The following is a 17,990-nucleotide window of genomic DNA, read 5'->3' on the forward strand; positions in this document are numbered from 1 at the left end:
GAATTCAGGGAGATTTCCAAGGCTTTGGTTAATAATCTCATAGCATCTGCAAGCATCTCTGTGGAGTACATCTTTTGATAAAGTTAGCGTGTGATGCTTTCCATTCTGCAATAAAAGGTCTCCTAGGCTGGCTCTCAGAACTTGTCTGTCAGCAGGACACTACTGACCAGTTCAGTATAGAACTGTGGATGACATCCTTTATGCATATTGTTTCGGAAACTTACATACATTACAGATCAAACTCCAGGGAAAGAGGAACCAGTAATAACTGCAACATAGTTACATATATTAAGTTTATTGGGTTTTCACTGTTGAAAAAATAATGAGTTAAAATACCCACAAACATGCAAATAAAAATGACTCCTCAAACATGTCACTGGAAACAATGAATTTGAGAAGGATTTGGTGAAGAGAAACCAAAAAATGCCATTACATGATTCCATAATGCCATAAACCCAACCCTTTCTGGAGACAAACACCATAGTGCAGCCCAGGTTTATGACGAGATGACTCATAGAATTACCCACTGAGATGGAGAGTTCCAGTTTTGGAGGTGTCAGGGGTGTCAGGAGTGTTTTCAAGAAGACACTGAACAGGCACTAAATGGCAAAGCAAGTCAATGCCTGGGTGTGCACTTGCAGCAGAACAAGACCATTTAAGCTGTGTCTGCTCTCAGCTGTGTCTGTGCTGTCCTCAGTGCCACACTGACACATTTATTCTGTTGGTGAACTGGATCAGCAAAACGGAAGGAAAACAGGTTGTTCTCTGGTCCTCTCAGTTCAATCTCATTTATCGCTTGATTTCACAAATGCTCACGCTGCACAGGCCAGAAGCAGCACAGACACAGGAGCAGGGAGCTGGGCTGCAGAGCTGAAGGGTATGTTACAAACAGATAAGCCTCTAGAAGTCATTCATGAAATTATTACATTGTGAGCTACGAGCTTTAGATTTTTATTTTGAGGCGGTGGGGAGGGAAGAAGGAGGGTGGAATATTTTCAAGCACGGCAGATCCTTCCTAACTTGCTGCAAGGGGATCAAAGGAAAAGGCTTACACAGGTTTTAAGACTAGAAGAATATGCTCCTCCTGTTAAAGGCAGGAATAACACTATAAATTACTCATCTGCCCTTGTGAAGGCAATCCTTATTATAATAAGTGTAGCTTGTAGGATATAATTTTAGGTCTGGCATGAACTTAATAAAGCTTTAGTTATAGAGGAACATTTTCCAGAGGTAGTATCATCAAAATCCCCAACAAAACAACACTCACACAATCATGCAACTGTGTAGTTTTCATGTACTGAGGGGGAAAATATAAGTAAGTGACTGGTAAAAAAATGGACAAAAGAAAAGTCAAATAAAGCCACAGACTATTTCTCCAACATCTTCCATAGATCTTGAACACATTTTATAGAACTGGCATTCAATACCTGAGAGACATGACATATAACTCACTCTGAGACAGCCTCTGAACAAGTTGTTCCAAGCCAGTGATCCTGAAATACCATGTTTAATAGACAGGTGCAGGCAGTGAGTCAGGATAGCACCAGGGACATGACAGTAGTTTTGACAAAAAGATTCTTCAGATGCCTATTTCTCATACCAAATGAGCAGGTAGAAAACATCCGAGATGCATGGTCAGCTCTGCCTGACGCTGATTCCCTTCATGGGGCCTGATCCTGACCCCCACACGTGGACTGGTGTCCCAGCCTGAACTAGACCCATCCCTGTCCCCACAGGTGCCTGATGCCCCAGGGCTGGGGCTGTCCTGAACTTGCCCTCCCCCCAGGCTGGGCTCAATGGGATGGGCTCTGACTGGTCAGACCCTTCCTTGAAAAATACAAAATTCACAGGACACAAAATACTAGAGCCCAGAAACCAACTGTATTTCTGTATTTCTGTAATTCTGTATTTCTTCAGAATTAATATAAATTTTAAGAAGTGTTGGCTGACCAGACAAGTTTCCTGTGCTTTACCATAGGCAGTATTTAAATCAATTGTAAAAAAATTAATTAAAAAAAATCATTATTTCAAAGCTATCCTCATTTTTATTATTGTATAAAAAAAGAACAATTTTTTTGTGACCAACAATGGCATGCCATGGGTTATGTTTCATAGTTTCCTGATGAGGGTTAACTCTGATTTTTCTGAAGGTTTTGGCAGGGAGCCATAGGAACCCATTATTCTGAACAGTCTAAGGGGAATTCCAAAACAAAGGGAATAAAAGGCCTGAATTTAATTTTAAAGCATGCTTTTTCACGTTTACATTGCTTCCATAACTATTTTGTTTTGTAATTTTTTACTTACTGTTGATACATAAAAAACAATGATATATTAAAAACAACAAATCCCTCTTAGAGAATTTTTATCTTTCTTGAAAACTAAAAAGTATGTTCAATGATGGAGTTGGTCAAAAGGAGATATTTTGTTGTTAAGCTGAAGATGAGCAAACTGTTAAAATGTCTTTATTCAAAAGACAGTGTATTTCCAAATCAGGCTGGTCTCAATGGGCACTGAAATGACGACTATCTTGAGTTAAATTTGAGGCTATTATTCATTTATCTTTTTCCATCCCATAGGGACCTGCAGGCCCTGGGAGTATGAGGAACATTATATCTCACTTGTGGCATAGTGCGACACAGTCTAGAACAAATCTTTTGTTTCTTCTATCTGTGTAGCCTTTGCACGGCTTTGTTGCACAGCTTAGTAGTTTTTAGGGTAAATGAAAATGTAGTTCAGCTACCTGTTGGCAAAAGTGAATATGGATCCCCTTACTTCTGAAGTGTCTAAAATGATTGTAGAACTCAAACAGCCCTTCAGGAAAGAATAAAGAGAAATAAAAGCCACAGCTTAAGTAAAAACAGAAGGTAGGCAGAAGCAGGAATTATCTAGAAGAGTAAGGGAGAGCCAGTAGCAAAAAAATTCTCATAAATTTTTAACAGCTCTTAGGCGGTGGAAGAAAAGTGCAATTTATGAGGGGGCTAGGGTAGTTTCTCTCTGTTTGTCTCTGTAAAATGGGGCAGGTTAGAGTTTGAAACCACCCAGCACTGAAAAAGCTACAAGGGTAGCATTCTTTGAATGTTTTTTTTCTTCCCTAACCCCTTCCCTAGTATACGAAGTTTGGGATTTTTATTTATTTATTTATTTATTATTTTTTTCCTGGACGTAGCTTTGGCCACTCTTTCTTTCCTGCGTTGCAGAAGCTGCTGCAGGCAGACGCTGCGCCGTCTCCACCCGCGGAGCTCCGGTTCTGTCGTTCCTCCCCAGCTTCCCCCTCACATGCCGGCTCTCAGGAAGGCCTGTCCCGATTGCCAGGGTCTCTCCTTCGTGAGGGGACAGAGCTGTCAGCTGCTCAGACGAGCCATTGCGCACTGCCCAACACACCTCCTCGCCGTGTCCCTGCTGCCAGGTCAGTGCCTGGACGAGCTGCTGCTGCTGCGGCTACTGGAAGGGCGTTTTATGCTGCGAAGCTACATCAGATTACCGCTTCCATCCAAATGAAAAGAAACCCCAGGCCCCAACGGCACCTACACACACAGAAGAACAACTCATGAGGAGGTGAAAATGAGCTGCCTATCTGCTGGCCAAATGCACACCTGGTGCCCTGAGGAATCCGGCAGCGCTGAATTTAGGAAGGCAGTGCGAAAGGAAGGAGGGCACGGGATTTTCAGGCAGGGTCTTAAGAGTTTTGTCTGCGCCTCGTCCGACTAAATCCAGGCTGCCGCCTCAACCCAGGCCCCGCGCTGAGGCCGCCGGCCGGCCATGAGAGGCGGCCCCGACTGAGCAGGCAGGAACAGCCCGGCGCCTGGCAGGCACACGGCTCCCGGGGGCTTTGCAAAGGCCGTGCCCGCGCCCGGCACTCCCGCGGGGAGGGTTAGGACAGGGCAGGAACAGCGACAGGGACACGCACAAGGAGCACAGAGCCCCGCAGGGCGCGTGGCCAGCACGGGCCCCAGTCCCGCTCCGCCGCCGCCTCGGCTGTTTCCGGGGCGGCCGCCTCTTTCCCGCCAATGGGAGCGCGCGGCGGCGGCGGCGGCTGCGGGGGCGGGGCTGGGCGGGAAGCGTCGCGAGAGCGGGGGCGGGGCGGAGCGGGGCGGGGTCGGAGGGGGCGGGGCCCGTAGCGGCGGCGGCTGGGGCGGGGGCGGCGGCTCCGGTCGGGCGCTCCGGGGCCATGGCCGCGGGCGGCGGGCGCTGAGGAGGAGGAGGCGGCGGCGGCGGTCACAGCCACAGCCACAGCCACAGGTACGGAGCGCCCGCTCTTCTTCCCACCCCCTGCGGCCGCTGCCCCGCGGGCCGCCCTGCTGGGAGCGCGGGCGCAGGGCGGGGCGCCGCCGCCGGCCTGTCACTCGGGGCTCGCTGCCACAGGTCGCCCGGGGCTCCCGGGGAAGCGCATCCTGCGCCGCCCTTCCTGGGGAAGGATCCCCTGGGGCAGCGCAGCTCCCGCGGGCCAGGCCGGTCCCTTGGAGCGGGCCGGGGCCCCCTGGACGGCAGCGCGGGGTGACACGAGGGGAGCAGGGGGAACGCAGCGCTTCGGCTCCAGGAGCGAGCCCGCGGGGTTCGCGATCGCACGGCCCCCGGTGTCCCCTTGGGCCGGGTCTGTCCGTCCGCATCTCCGGTGGGGACTGACTGACTCGTGCGGGTGCAGCCCTAGGGGGGGCACGAAGGCTCCGTGAGTTTGCGTTCCCTCCTGCGTTGTTTGGGTTGTGGTCGGTGCGCACGGGTTGAGTTCAGCCTGTTCTGAACATTTCGCTGTAGAAGTGTCTCCTCGCCCTCCCTCCCGCCCTACCGCCGCATGTCCTCCTCCCAGTTCCTTTTCTCCCTCAAGGGAGCAGGAACAAGGAGCGTTCCTCCTTTGCTTTCTTGGCTCTTTTGAGGGGCTATCTTTGGCTCTCTTATTACAACCGAAGTACTTTTCTCTGGTTTCCAAAAGAAATCCAGTATGCAAAAGGGAAAAAAAAGGGTGAACTGTAGATCCGAACTGTATTTAAAGATACAGCCTTATCCTCTCTGATGTATTGCCAGTGTGAGATAGGGAGGAAAAAAATCCCACTTACATTGTATCTGGAAAAGATCAGTGATACTGAAAGAAATGGTAACAATGCTCGAAATTTATCCTGGTTACACTTGGAAGAGTCTTACATGGCTTCATGTTTGTGAGATTATTTCAGAATCGTACAGTTAGACTTTAGTGATAGATACCACCTATATTTAATTAATCCTTGAGAACTAAACAAGGTATTCTCTGGTGAAATTTTCTCTAAGTGGGAATAAGTTTTCTTGAGAAAGTGCTGCAGCTTAGAAAATAATAGCCCCACTGTAACTGGTATGGTTCTGTTGTGCACAAAATACACGACAGACTTAAGTACAGAAACTTAAAGTTGATTGCATAAGCCACAGAATCCAGACCAATGGATATCCCTAGTACATCAAGTAACATTTTTTTCCCAGGAAGTGTTTGAGAGTCGAGACCCGGGACTGGGGGGAAGCTGTGGGTGATGACTGGCTAGTAGTGATCTAGGAGAAGAAAATGATTGAGTCTTTTGAAATGGCTGCTTCTGTGTGACAGAAATACAATGGAAGAGAATTAAAACCAAGCAAGAAAAAGAGGACTCAGCTGTCATTATTGCTTACCATAAATTATGTATTTTGCTCACTTTTGATGTGTTTTGCTCATGTGGGTGGTTAAGATAACTTGTGTTTCATACCTGGACTTTTTCAAGACTGCCGACCTGATCAGTGAAACTGATAAATCATTAGAAATGAGAAATAGAGAAGGATCCTTTAGACTATTCTGCCTGTGTTGTCAGTGTATTCCTGCTTAATTTGATTTTTAGTAGTAATTATTTGGTAAGGTTATAAATATACATTCAGGAAAACCAGGGAATCGGGCCCAACCAATATGGATTTACAAAAGGAAGGGTCTGCTTGACCAATCTGATCCTCTATGACAAAGTCACCCACTTAGATGAGGGAAAGGCTTTGGATGGTGTCTGTCTTGACTTCAGTAAAGCGTTTGACACCGTCTCCCACAGCATCCTGCTAGGAAACCTGGCTGCTATGGCTTGGATGGGAGTATTCTTCTGTGGATAAAAAAACTGGCTGGATGTCTGGGCCCAGGGAGTGGTGGTGAATGGAGCTAAACCCTGCTGGAGGCTGGTCGCTAGTGGTGTCCCCAGGGGTCTGTTCTGGGGCAAGTCCTGTTTAACATCTTTACTGATGATCTGGGCCTGGGGATTGGGTGCACCCTCAGTAAATATGCTAACAGCACCAAGTTGGGTGGGAGTGTTGATCTGACTGAGAGTAGGAGGGCTCTACGTGGAGACCTGGACAGGCTGGATCAGTGGGCTGAGGTCAGTGTATGAGGTTCAACAAGGCTGAGTGCTGGGTTTGCACTTGGGTCACAGCAGCCCCACTCCACGCTGCAGGCTGGGGGAAGAGTGGCTGTAAAACTGTTTCGTAGAAAGGGGCTTGAGCATTCTGGTTGACAGTAGCTGAACATGAGCCAGGATGGCCAAGAAGGCCAATGGCATCCTGGCCTGTAACAGCAGGAGTGTGGCCAGCAGGAGCAGGGCAGGGATTGTCCCCTGTACTCAGCAGTGGTGCAGCCACACCTTGCATCCTGTGTTTGGCTTTGGGCCCCTCAGTTCCGAAAGGGCATTGAGGCATTGGAGCACATCTAGAGAAGGGAAACTTGTGGACAGTGTAGAACACATCTTATGAGGAGTGTGTCAGGGCGCTTAGCCTGGAAAAGAGGAGGCATGGGGGAGATCTCATTGCTCTCTATAACCACCTGAAACAAGGGTGTAGTGAGGTGGGGCCAGTCTCTTCTGCCATGCCTGCAGTGAGAGGACAAGAGGGAATGGATGGTTGGACTAGATAATCATGCAGGCCTCTTCCAACCTTGATGATTTTGTGATTCTAAAAGGGTGCTTTCTTAAGGATTTTTAAATTTCATATTTTGAATGAATCATTCAAAGCTCAGTGTTTCACTAAGCCTGGCTTTTGCAAATCATCATCAGAGTTCTCTAGGCTGACTCAGGTCTGTGTGCTGAAGACAAAAAAAAAATAGTACTTTTTCTTTAAAAGAAAGATATCTGGTTTTGTTCTAGTACTACTAAAACCACCTCATTTTAAAAACATAATATAGATTTACTATTGTCATTGGCTAGAACCTTTTATTTGGAATTTAATTTTAATAATGCCATATTACATACATTTTAAATTTATTGTTCGAATTTGTCATAACCTGTATGTGTTTAACATAGGTGTGCACGTCCACATATGCCTCTGTAGCAATTTAATAGATTTACTCAGCACATTTACAGAAAAAAGATAAGGGTGGTTTTTTTTCTGCCAGCTAAGGTTTGTCAATACACATTGACTTAAAGTAAATTTAGGCATGGGATAGACTTACACAAAGAGATTAAATCCATGGCAAATTTCCTGTTGGATTCCTTTAAGCTGATTATTTAATTTTGCTCCTTACATATATTCAAACAAGGATACATGCATATGGAAAAGCTAGCTAAATGCTTATTACATGCTCTGATGAGAAGAGTGTTCTTCAGCAAATCTTTGGAAAACTGGGTTTATACATTTATAGAGTTCTTTGGGCTAGAAGGGGCCTTTAAAGCTCATCTTGTCCAATTACCCTGCAGAGAGCAGGGACATCTACAGCTAGATCAGGTTGCTCAGAGCTCTGCACAGCCTGACCTTGAATGTTTCCAGGGATGGGGCACCAACAGCCTCTGGACAGTCTGTGTCAGTGGCTCACCACCTTCATTGTAGAAGATTTCTTGTATCTAATCTAAACCTACCCTTTCTGCTTTAAAGCCATTCCTCCTTGCTCTATTACGACAGGTGCTGCTAAAGCGTTCATCCCTGTCATTCTTATAAGCCCCACTTAAACATCGAAAGGCTTCTGTAAGGTCTTCCCAGAGCTTTCTCTAGGCTGAACTACTCCTACTCTGCCATCCTGTCTTCATAGCAGAGGTGCTCCATCCCTCAGATCGTTTTTGTGACCCTGCTTTGGGCCTGCTCCAGCAGGTCCATGTGTTTCCTGTGCTGAGGACCCCAGAGCTGGATGCAACACTGCAGGTGGGGTTTCACCAGAGCAGAGCATCTCCCTGCTGGCTACTCCTGCAGCCCAGGATGTGGTTGGCTTTTTGGGTTGCACTCACGCATTACTGGGTCATGTCCATCTTCTGGTCCACCACCACCCCCAAGTCATTCTTCCCAGGGCTGTTCTTAATCAGTTCATTCTACAGCTTGTATTGACACTGGAAATTTTCTTAGCCCAGGTACAGGACCTTGATTGTGGTCTTGTTGAACCTGATGAATTTCATATGGATCCACTGCTTGAGCTTATCCACGTCCTTCTGGATAATATCCCATCCGTCAGGCATGTCAACCACACCACTCAGCTTGGTGTCGTCTGCAAGTTTGCTGAGGGTGCACTTGATTCGCGTAGTCTGTGTCATTAATGAAGATACTGAATAACACTGGTGAACTGCTGCAGGACACCGCTTGTCACCAGTGTCCATCTGGACACTGAATTGTTAACTACTCTCTTCTGGATGGGTCCATCCAACCAACTTCTTATCCACTGAACATTACTCCCATCAAATCCATATCTCTCCTATTTGGAGAGGAGGATGGAGGATTGTGTCAAAAGCCTTATGGATGTCCAGATAGAGGACATCTGTAGCTCTTTCCTTGTCCCCTGATGCAATCACCCCATCATAGAAGGCCACCAGGCTGGTCAGGCAGGACTTGCCCTTGGTGACACTGTGCTGGCTGTCCTGAATCACCTCCCTGTCTCCACGTGTCTTAGCACAGCTTCTAGGAGCATCTGTTCCATTGATCTTCTCAGGTGCAGAGAAGATCTGAGGTGACACCAACAGGTCAGTAGTTCCCAGGATCTGCCTTTCTACCCTTTTTTAAGGTGGATACAATGTTTCCCATTTTCCAGCCATGACTTTTCAGATATAATGGAGTGACTTGGTAACTAGATCAGCCAGTTCTCTCAGAACTCTGGGATATGTCTCCACAGGTCATATAGACTTATGTATGTTCAGGTTCCTCAGGTGGTTACAAACCTGATCTTCTCTTTGCTCCTCCAGTCCATCCTCTGGAGAGGTGTGGGAAGAAAGATTGCCAGTGAAGACTGAGGCAGAAAAGTTGTGGAGTACCTCAGTCATCTCATCTGTTGTTACTGGTTTGCCAGTTGTGTTCATCAGTGGGAGTGCATTTTCTTTGACCTTCCATTTCTCTCTGACATTCCTGTAGAAGCCTTTCTTATTCTTTGCATCCCTTGCCAAGTTCAGCCTCAGCCTCACCTTGGCCTTCTAACCTCATCCCTGCAAAACCAGGCAGTGTCCTTGTACTCTTCCCAGAATACCCGTCCCTGCTTCTGCTGCCTGTTCATCTCCTTCTTGCCTTTAGTTTGAGCTCAGCTGCTCTTAGTTTGGTCTCAACTCAGCAGTGCCAGTCGCATGCCTTCCTTTCCTGATTTCTTACACCCAGGGATTGGTATCTCTTCAGCTTTATGGAAAGTGTTCTTAAAGATCTGCCAGCTCTGTCCTGCTCCCACATCCCTGAGGACAGTTTCCTGGGAAGCCTATGGATTTAGCTCCTTGAACAGCCAGAAGTGTGCTGTTCCAAAATTTAGGATCCTGAACGGACTCTTTGCCTGTTCCATGTCCCTCAGGGCTGCAAACACCACCAGTGTGTGACTCCTGTGGCCCAGGCTTTCACCAATCTGGTTGCCACGGGTTAGATCACTTACGTTGGTGACTAACAGGTCCGGTGTTGCATCCCTTCTGCTCAGGATTGTCTTATTATGTGTCTTAAGAAGCTATCCTCCATGCATTCCAGGAGTCTTCTCCTAAAATAGCTTTCTGTGCTACTTTTTCAGAAGATTTTGGGGTGATTGAAGGCCTCTAGCAGGAGAAGAGCCTGTGAGCATGATGCCTCCTCTAGCTGGATCAGGAAGGCTTCCTCAATAGGCTTCCCTGGATCAACCACCAGTTGACTTAATACTTTGTTTTGTTTCTTTTGCCAGTATGCTTTCAGCCTGCTCGTGGCTGTTCTTCAGAGACAGCTCTTCACACTCTATCCATTTCTTACTGTAGAGGGTAACATTCAGCCACTCCTTCCTGTCCTGTCCCTTCTTTATTAACAGCCTGTAGCCATCCACAGCCACACTCCAGCTGTGGGATTTTTCCCTCCAAGTTTCAGTAATGGCAACTGTGTTGTAGCTTCTTTGCAGCGCAGAGGCTTCCAACTCCTCTTGTGTATTGCCCATGCTGTTTGCATTTAAGGTGATGCAACTTGCTAAAAAGGTAAAGATGGTGTGGGTGTTCAGTAATTAGTTGTGTGATCATTTTTTCCCTTTTTTTGGTATCTGACAATAGTTACTCAGTAACAGGAAAGTCCTGTTCCTCTTGTATCTGATGCTTTTGCCATTGATTCCCCTTTTTTGAGTAAACAATAGGAGGAAATTAAATTTAATAGTCAAATTCAATATCCAGAAGTAAAAGCAATTTTGAACGGTAGGTTTTATTTATACAAATGAGCTACTTCCAGGCCACTTTATTGTCAGGGCTTTCACTTCCTTTTCAGTTAATGTTTGTGTACTTCTTGCATGATTGAACTGTTGTTGTATTGAAAATGGATAATGATTTTACATATTAAAAAGAATATGGTTTTGCTGCATTGTTGGACAAGTGGGACTCTTCAGGTTTCTCTGAAGTGTATGACAGAGAGCAGAAATGCTGTAGGTGGTATTATATAGGTGTATATATTAGGACCTGTATTATTCAAGTACTGAAGGACAGGATGCAGAGAAGATAAAACATTGTGGTGTTACGGTGATAAACCTGTGTGGTTTCTGCCCAGGATTTTTCAGTCTTCATGCTGTGATTTACGACTCTATTTGTTTTGTAGGTAGGGGACCCTACAGGTTGATGTTCAGGTTACCAGAGTTTAGTAGCAGATGACACAGGAAAATACTTAACCTGAAGGCAGTTTACAGTGTAACTGTGAGCTGCCATACCTGAGTAAACACTGCAGCACCCAGCAAGGTTAAAAGGTCATCTCCATGGCGTGCTATGTTGGGCTTTGTTAAAATTGTTGCAAGGAGGGATCCGTCCAAAAATGTAGAGCTGAAGTACCTGTGTGAAGACCCATCATTTTCTGTAGATGGCTTTTTCTTAGATGGAGTGTCTGAGAGTATTTCCCCAATATGCTTTGGATTTTTACTGGACTAGCCATTTAAGATAGAGCAGTTGGGACAGGTGAGGTGGATATCTTTTTATTGCCCGATACTGTTGTGTGGATTTTTTAATTTTAGACACATGAGTTTTAGCAGAATCATTGTTCTGTTTAGTCTTCTATCCATAGTTTATTGTGAAAATAATTTTTATTTGTATTTATTATACTTACATATTATATCTATAATCTGTGGATCATGCACCTGACTGCTTCATGTAATTGTCTGAATTTTCCAAACTTTAAATATCCAGTGGAGAGAAACTGTGTCTAGAGATGAAAATGTTTCAGTTTATTTGCCTAAGTGTAACTTCTTTTCTAAGATTGTAGCAAGTTCATCTTTGTAAAGGAGAGCAGAAATCAAAGTGAAATGTATTCGCATTGTACCTAATAATAATCTCGTAGGTACAGATGTACCTAATAATAATCTCTTACTATTTTATTCTTGAAGAAGTTTTACTTTTAGAAGTGCTGGTGTGGAGAAAGATAGTTACTTGATGACACTACTGATCTTCGTATTGAAATGACTTATGCTCAAGACCAAACCCATATAAAACTTTATTTCTCATATAAAGGGTAAATACGTGCTTGAGATGAGATTGACGAAACCGGTCTGGTCAGTTGTGTGAAGACCCATACTCTGATGTCGTGGTGTTTACTTTCTTTATCTTTGCAGTAATTTTTACATGCACTTGCTCCTTGCTTCATTTATTTTATATAGCGTAGGAGTTCTTTTTCCTGTTTAAAGTGTGTGACCATGGGAAAAGATGAAGTATTAAAACTTCCATAGAACTTAAAAGCTCACCACATGCTTTCTGTCTTTATTTATTTCCTATTTTGGTGGATGCAAAGATGAATGAAACAAACTGGATCCATTGCCGCTGGTTAAAGAGGGAAACTTGAAAAAATACCTTCATAGCTGTTTTTTTATCTTGTTGTTAGAATTAGACTTAGGATAAATAAGGGCAGCTGATTAGAGCAGAAACTTTTGTGACCTACTCAGTTGAGAGTGCTGGTAAATGCACGTAGTCTGCTATGTTTTGCCAGCAGAGCCTGGGCTGTCCAGAGCAGAACCAGGGAACGAGTGATGATCCATGTTAGCCTGTAGTACCCCAGGGTGACAGACATGGCTGGGCCCGCTGGCTGCCACGGTGGGCGAGTTGTGCATTTGCCTCCTGAGATTGCTAAAGGGTCGTTGCAGTGCATTGTATTGTATAGGAACCTGCTGGAAAACCTTCCAGCATATGAGCGACAGTGAATCAAAATTTAATGTAGTGTTCCTCCCCACCCCCAATGCAGCCTTGAAATTCTAGTTACTTACTGCCAAGTGTCTGTGTTCGGCATTTCATGCCTGATTTTGAAGGTCATTAAGGCAGTACTTTTTTAAAAGCACTGTCAGTATGAATGATGAGCTGTTTAATCTTTAAATGCTTTTTAATTGTTTTTATTGGTTCTTGTTTTGTCTACTTGCATTTTTAGAGTGGATATGAGCTAAATGGATATATTTATCCATTAGTATATATATAAAGTATAAATTTAGTATAAATAATAATATTTAGTATAAATATCAGTGTATATATATAAAGTTGATATATATATATAAAGTTTATATGTATACTAAATATAAATAATATTTAGTATAAATATTAGTGTATATATAACGTAATCACATATAAATGTTTTTTGCAGGCATTTTTGAGCTGATGTCTGTCATTGAATACCAAGATTGGTAAGATCATGGACACGTACGCCAGGGCTCAGGGCAATCGCATGAAATCAAGAATATCTGTTGAAAAGGTAATTATCTGTATTTAAAAAAAAAGTATTTCTGAGTTTTTCGATCTAATAATGAAGCAAGTGAACTGGTTTATTTGGGTTTTTTTTGGGGGGGGGTTTAATATGTTTTGATTTTGGTTGGTTGACATTTCGTAGTGACAAAGAAATTGCTTTTGCTTTGCATTCTGGTGTATTTAGTGTAATTGAACTGAGAGATAGCATCGTTTAAGGAAATGCATTTTTCTTTCATGATGATGTGATAAAATTGTGATGTTTTAATTTCATAGAATTCACCTTGTTTATTAGAATATAGCTTCTACTTTAGAGCAGATTTTTCGAGTTTATATGTAATAATTTAAAATACAACTACATAGTCTTATTGAATTCTATGAAGCCTCTTTTAGGGATTACTTGTAATATCCTTAGATCTTGCTTCTTGTCTGGTTTATCCTTGTTTTTGCATGAACATTTAGGAAATGCCTTGGTGAAAAAGAAAATATATCTAGCACTTACAAAGGATATTAGGGGGGATTTCTAACATTGAATTAAGTTTATTTATTGTTTTAAATTTTGTCACTTCAACTTGGAGAACATAAATACTGTTCCTAAAATTTTCTTCTATAAGCGCTTAATAAAGTGAAAGTTGCAGTTTATCCTGGAGGAACAAATTTATTTTTCTCACCGTATTTCTCTAGGTAGTGGAACACAGATGAGTAATTTTCTAGGTCTTCTTTGGCTATTAATAACTTCCTTATTTGCAAGTTACTGCAACAGTAAGAGGAGAAATTGAGCAAGGAAGCATCCTATCACACGAAAATTACATTATTTCAGGAGCAGATTTTGTTGTTTTAAAGAAACAGTGTCTGTGGTATATGTCCTGTTTGAAGGCAGAGGGAAGGTGTTGTGAGACAGCCAGGCTGATAGTCAGTTGTTCCAGGTCCTGACATGGAATGTTAACTGCCATATATTAAGCGGTTTGTAATTATGGGTGATAGTCTTTCACTTTAAGACACGTGGTATAAAACCTTGAATTTTATTGGTTTATGAGGACTCTTCAGCTCAGATAGAGATCTTCAACTACAGTCAAGTAATTTTGCATCCTTAACCTGAACATAAACTTACTTTTAGAAGACTTTTAAAATCTGCCCTTTATTTGTTTTTCTGTTTCAATTTACTAAACAAAAAAAATACCACCCTCGCTGCCCCACCAGGTTCTTAGACCTGTGGGTTACAGAAGCATCTCTCTAATAATGACAGTGACCAGTGATTCCTCACTGATTCTAATAGTTGCGTAAAATATTACTCCTGTGAAGTGCTCCGTCAATTGCTGTTTAGCATTCTGGACTGTGTGGTTCTAGAAACATTAATTCAAGCCTTCCTGCAGAATTCTGCATCTTTCTGCAGCCAGACTTCATTGTTTTGATCTGTGGCTGCCTCCTCTTGATGTTTACCTGTGAGGTGTCTATTTAGATTACAGTGTGGAACTTTCATTCTCTTAGAGCCAGGCAGTAGGGTGGTCAGAACTGCACTGTGTTTCACCTTTTGTTGGATTACAGAGGATTGCTGTCTGATTCCTGTCCTCTTCATAATACTTTGTCACAGCTAACAGGAATTGTTGCAGTAGTAGCTCTTAAAAGTCAGCGCACAGTTATGGTGTGCATATTTAGAGCCTTAGTTTCTATTTTTACAAAATTACCTCAGAATATTCAGTCACTTTAAATCTCAGAGCAGATGAAATCAGGAAGAGCTGCTTTGTTATTTAAGAGCAGTGGAAGTGTGACTATCCAGCACTGCACTTCATTTGTCTGGAGATTGTGGCATCTTAAAGGTTGTTTGAAATATTAGAAAGCAGTTGTTTTATAAAACATTTCATGAGACCAAATATCTCCTCCAGTGTACTGTGATGGATTTGTTGATAATGACTTCTCTATTTGCTTGAACAATGCAAATCTTTGAATTGCTCAGCTGAGTTGGAGGTGTGACAAGAATTTCCACTGTTCATGTCTGAGCACCTTGACAGTGTTTTTGGTTTTCCCCTGGCAAAACATAGTAAATTTGAAATCTGTGCTTGTGAACGAAATAGGATTTCTGGCAAGAATTTATGTGAGGAAAGAATACGAAGTCCTAGAGGCCTACCAAGTAGAGCTTTACAGATTGCTTGGCTGTTCTTTGCTCATATGTTTATGTACGTTGGAAGTGTAGTAGTTACAAAAAAAATATTATTTCATTGAAGATGACCTCTTGTCCTTACCTAAACTAAGCTGATAGTCTTGGGAGCTTGCTAGTTTTCAGTTTTTAATGTGGTTGTGTCTCCTAGTTTGGGATTGTGAGAGAACTTGTGTCACTATCTGTTGGATGGAAGGATTTCTCTGAAATTCAGGGTCCAGTCCTCTGCTGTCACAAGCACAATTTTGATAATGATAAGAATATCAAAAGCTTACTAAATATATCCTCTCAGTTAATGAGGGCTTTAAAACACCTCCCCCCAAACCTGCTGCTGGTGTTGTCTTTTTGAACCACACTGCAGTAATAATTAAGATTATAAATTTCAGGCTGAAGCTACTTACAGCAAATTTATACCTGTTTTTTTACAGATATCCTTATTCTTCTGCTTGAATAATTTCTATTCCTTTGCTGATGTTCACCTTTCTTTTTTTTTTACAATCGGTGATCTGTCCTCTGTTAGCCTTGGTTTTTGGAAGCTGTGTAAACTAAGGTTTTAGTCTGCTTCTGTATGAAAGCCTCTGCATTCCAGTGATTATCCTCCATAGTCCTAGTTTCTCTGCTTGTTATGAGTTAATCTTCTTTTTACATGTGGATAATACTGTATGTGCAATTACACAGGATGTCCTTCTCAGTGACTGATGTCAGTTCTTTCACTAAAGGATGCATGTTTGCTATTTTCAGTGCAGTATCATATTGCTATGCCATGATCAAGAAATCAATTAAGGTATTTTATTTCCCAGTTTGTGAATTTGCAATACAATTTTAAAGCTTGCTTTTAGTTTTTAAGGACATAACTTTGTGTTTCTTATGGTTGTTTTTTAAAACAGTTGTGCTGAGCAAGTTCTTTCTGTATGATTTGTTGTTCTCCTTCTTAGCTGATGGCACCTGCTTATTTCAAATTATCAACAGTCTTTATTTCATATTTACTTTTTTTCCACATTAAGTTTATTAATGATGATGATGCTTGACATCAGTCTCAAGATAAATTTTGAAGAAGTTGCTTACTGACCTATATCAGCTGTTCTCAAAACCCTCCTTTTATTATCTCCATCCAGGCAAAGTCTTCATTTCCAAAACTAGCTCTTTTAGTTAATTCTATCTTGGTCTGGCTTTGTTAGTGCTTCATATATTTAAGTGATGTACAGAAGTCCAGATAGATGGGATTTTTTTCCGTGTATGTAGTGTGCCTGTTAATTTCCATATGGTTATTATTTTCACATTCTGAGGGTTTTTTATATTCATTAATATGATGTGAAAAACATATGTCACTTCACTCCTCATTTTAGCTATGGACATTTTATCTCTTCAGTTGCATAGTGCCACCATGGGCTACCAGAACTGCATATAGCCTTGAATGCTGGTCCTTCCAGACCTTAGGGAGATTTTTTCAGTTGTTTCATCTTTCTTCATCTCCCACTTCAACTTAATATTCTCCAAAATGTGGAACTGTCCTGTACTTAAGCAGTTCCTCACACCATGCTCTGGTTCTTAGTTACCCATTTTGCCTTTCAGATGTTGAACTAGGAAAAGGTACTTGTTTATAAATGAGGTGTGTGTAATAGTTTGCAGCTTTAGAAAAGCCAACTAGAGAATAACAATGATCCCTTCAGTGCTCAAACTGGAGCAGTGTTGGCTTGCAGAAAATTAGCAAGTCATGTTGTATGAATTTCTTTTTTTCCCTAATTACTATTTTGAATGTTGTGACTGATTAAATTACTATAAAAGCTGAAAATCAGACATTTCAACATGCTTGTTTGGCTTCACAAATTACTTTTGTACGAGATGAATGATGGAGTTACCAGGGAATAGTCTTTGAGCAACAATTGGTATTGCAGCCTCTTGTAAATTTGGAAGATCCAGAGAATCAGAGAAAGGCGCTGACAGCATTCTTAGGAAAGTACAAAGTGGGAGCAAATTGTAGCTAAACATGTGGGGGCAAGGGAGTTGATAAAAGTGGAAATTAGGTGAGCGCTTCATTAATTTATTTCAAATGACCCAATAACTGCCTAAAATACTTTATGAAATAGTTCGACTGTTACTTTTCTATAAAAGTTACTGTTTTGACTTCTTTGGCGTCACTTGACCTTGGCTGTCAGTGTGGCAGTCTGAGCCTTGTTGGCTAGTATTCTGAAAGGTATTTTGGCAATTTCAAAGATCCTGAAGTTCTGTTTTGCTTTTGTCTGTTCATTCTAGATGTGCTTTCCTAATTTTGTGTTGCCATCAGCATAACCACAATAACACTGGCCCTGCTCTAGTAATTTGGCTTTCAACATAGTGGCATTTGATGTTTTTTATACAGAGAAAAATAAAATTTTATTGAGGTTTACCTGTAATATGTAAAATCACTTTTTATTATAAAGGGATTGTTTTTGTTGTGGGAGTACCAGAAATGCGAAATTCTCTGTCCACGTTTGGCTATCTAGAACTTCTGCTATTGTTTGAGAAGCTAAGTAAATTTGAAATACTTTGTCGTAAGTTGGACACGCTGATTTCACATGTCATTTTTTAACAGGGCAGTCTTATAGAGAATAATTATTGGCTTAATAATTTTTAGCCATCTGATGTTTTTATTTGTCTTCTTAACCTTCCAATTTGCTAGAGAAGATGCAAATTTTAAATTAAAAAAGAGATTGCTGACTTCCTAAAAACAACTCAGATGATATTGGTTTTTTTTACAAGCTAAGTGAAGCAGTTTTTGTGGTTCCATAGTCTTATTTGCC

General features: G+C 42.3%; 1 protein-coding gene across 3 annotated transcripts in view; it reads left to right on the forward strand.

The window, feature by feature from the left end:
• The first annotated feature begins 4,192 nt into the window (after nucleotides 1-4,192).
• Nucleotides 4,193-17,990, forward strand: part of AKAP11 (A-kinase anchoring protein 11) — a 43,832-nt gene continuing 30,034 nt past the window's right edge. For all 3 annotated transcript variants that reach the window (XM_030944014.1, XM_030944032.1, XM_030944023.1), the window contains exons 1-2: nucleotides 4,193-4,239; nucleotides 12,958-13,065. In XM_030944014.1, the coding sequence (XP_030799874.1) occupies nucleotides 13,006-13,065 (60 nt within the window). In that variant the 5' untranslated portion in view covers nucleotides 4,193-4,239; nucleotides 12,958-13,005. The remainder of the gene's footprint in view (nucleotides 4,240-12,957; nucleotides 13,066-17,990) is intronic.

This window comes from Camarhynchus parvulus, chromosome 1 (assembly GCF_901933205.1).
Source record: "Camarhynchus parvulus chromosome 1, STF_HiC, whole genome shotgun sequence".
Classification (NCBI taxonomy): Eukaryota; Metazoa; Chordata; class Aves; order Passeriformes; family Thraupidae; genus Camarhynchus; species Camarhynchus parvulus.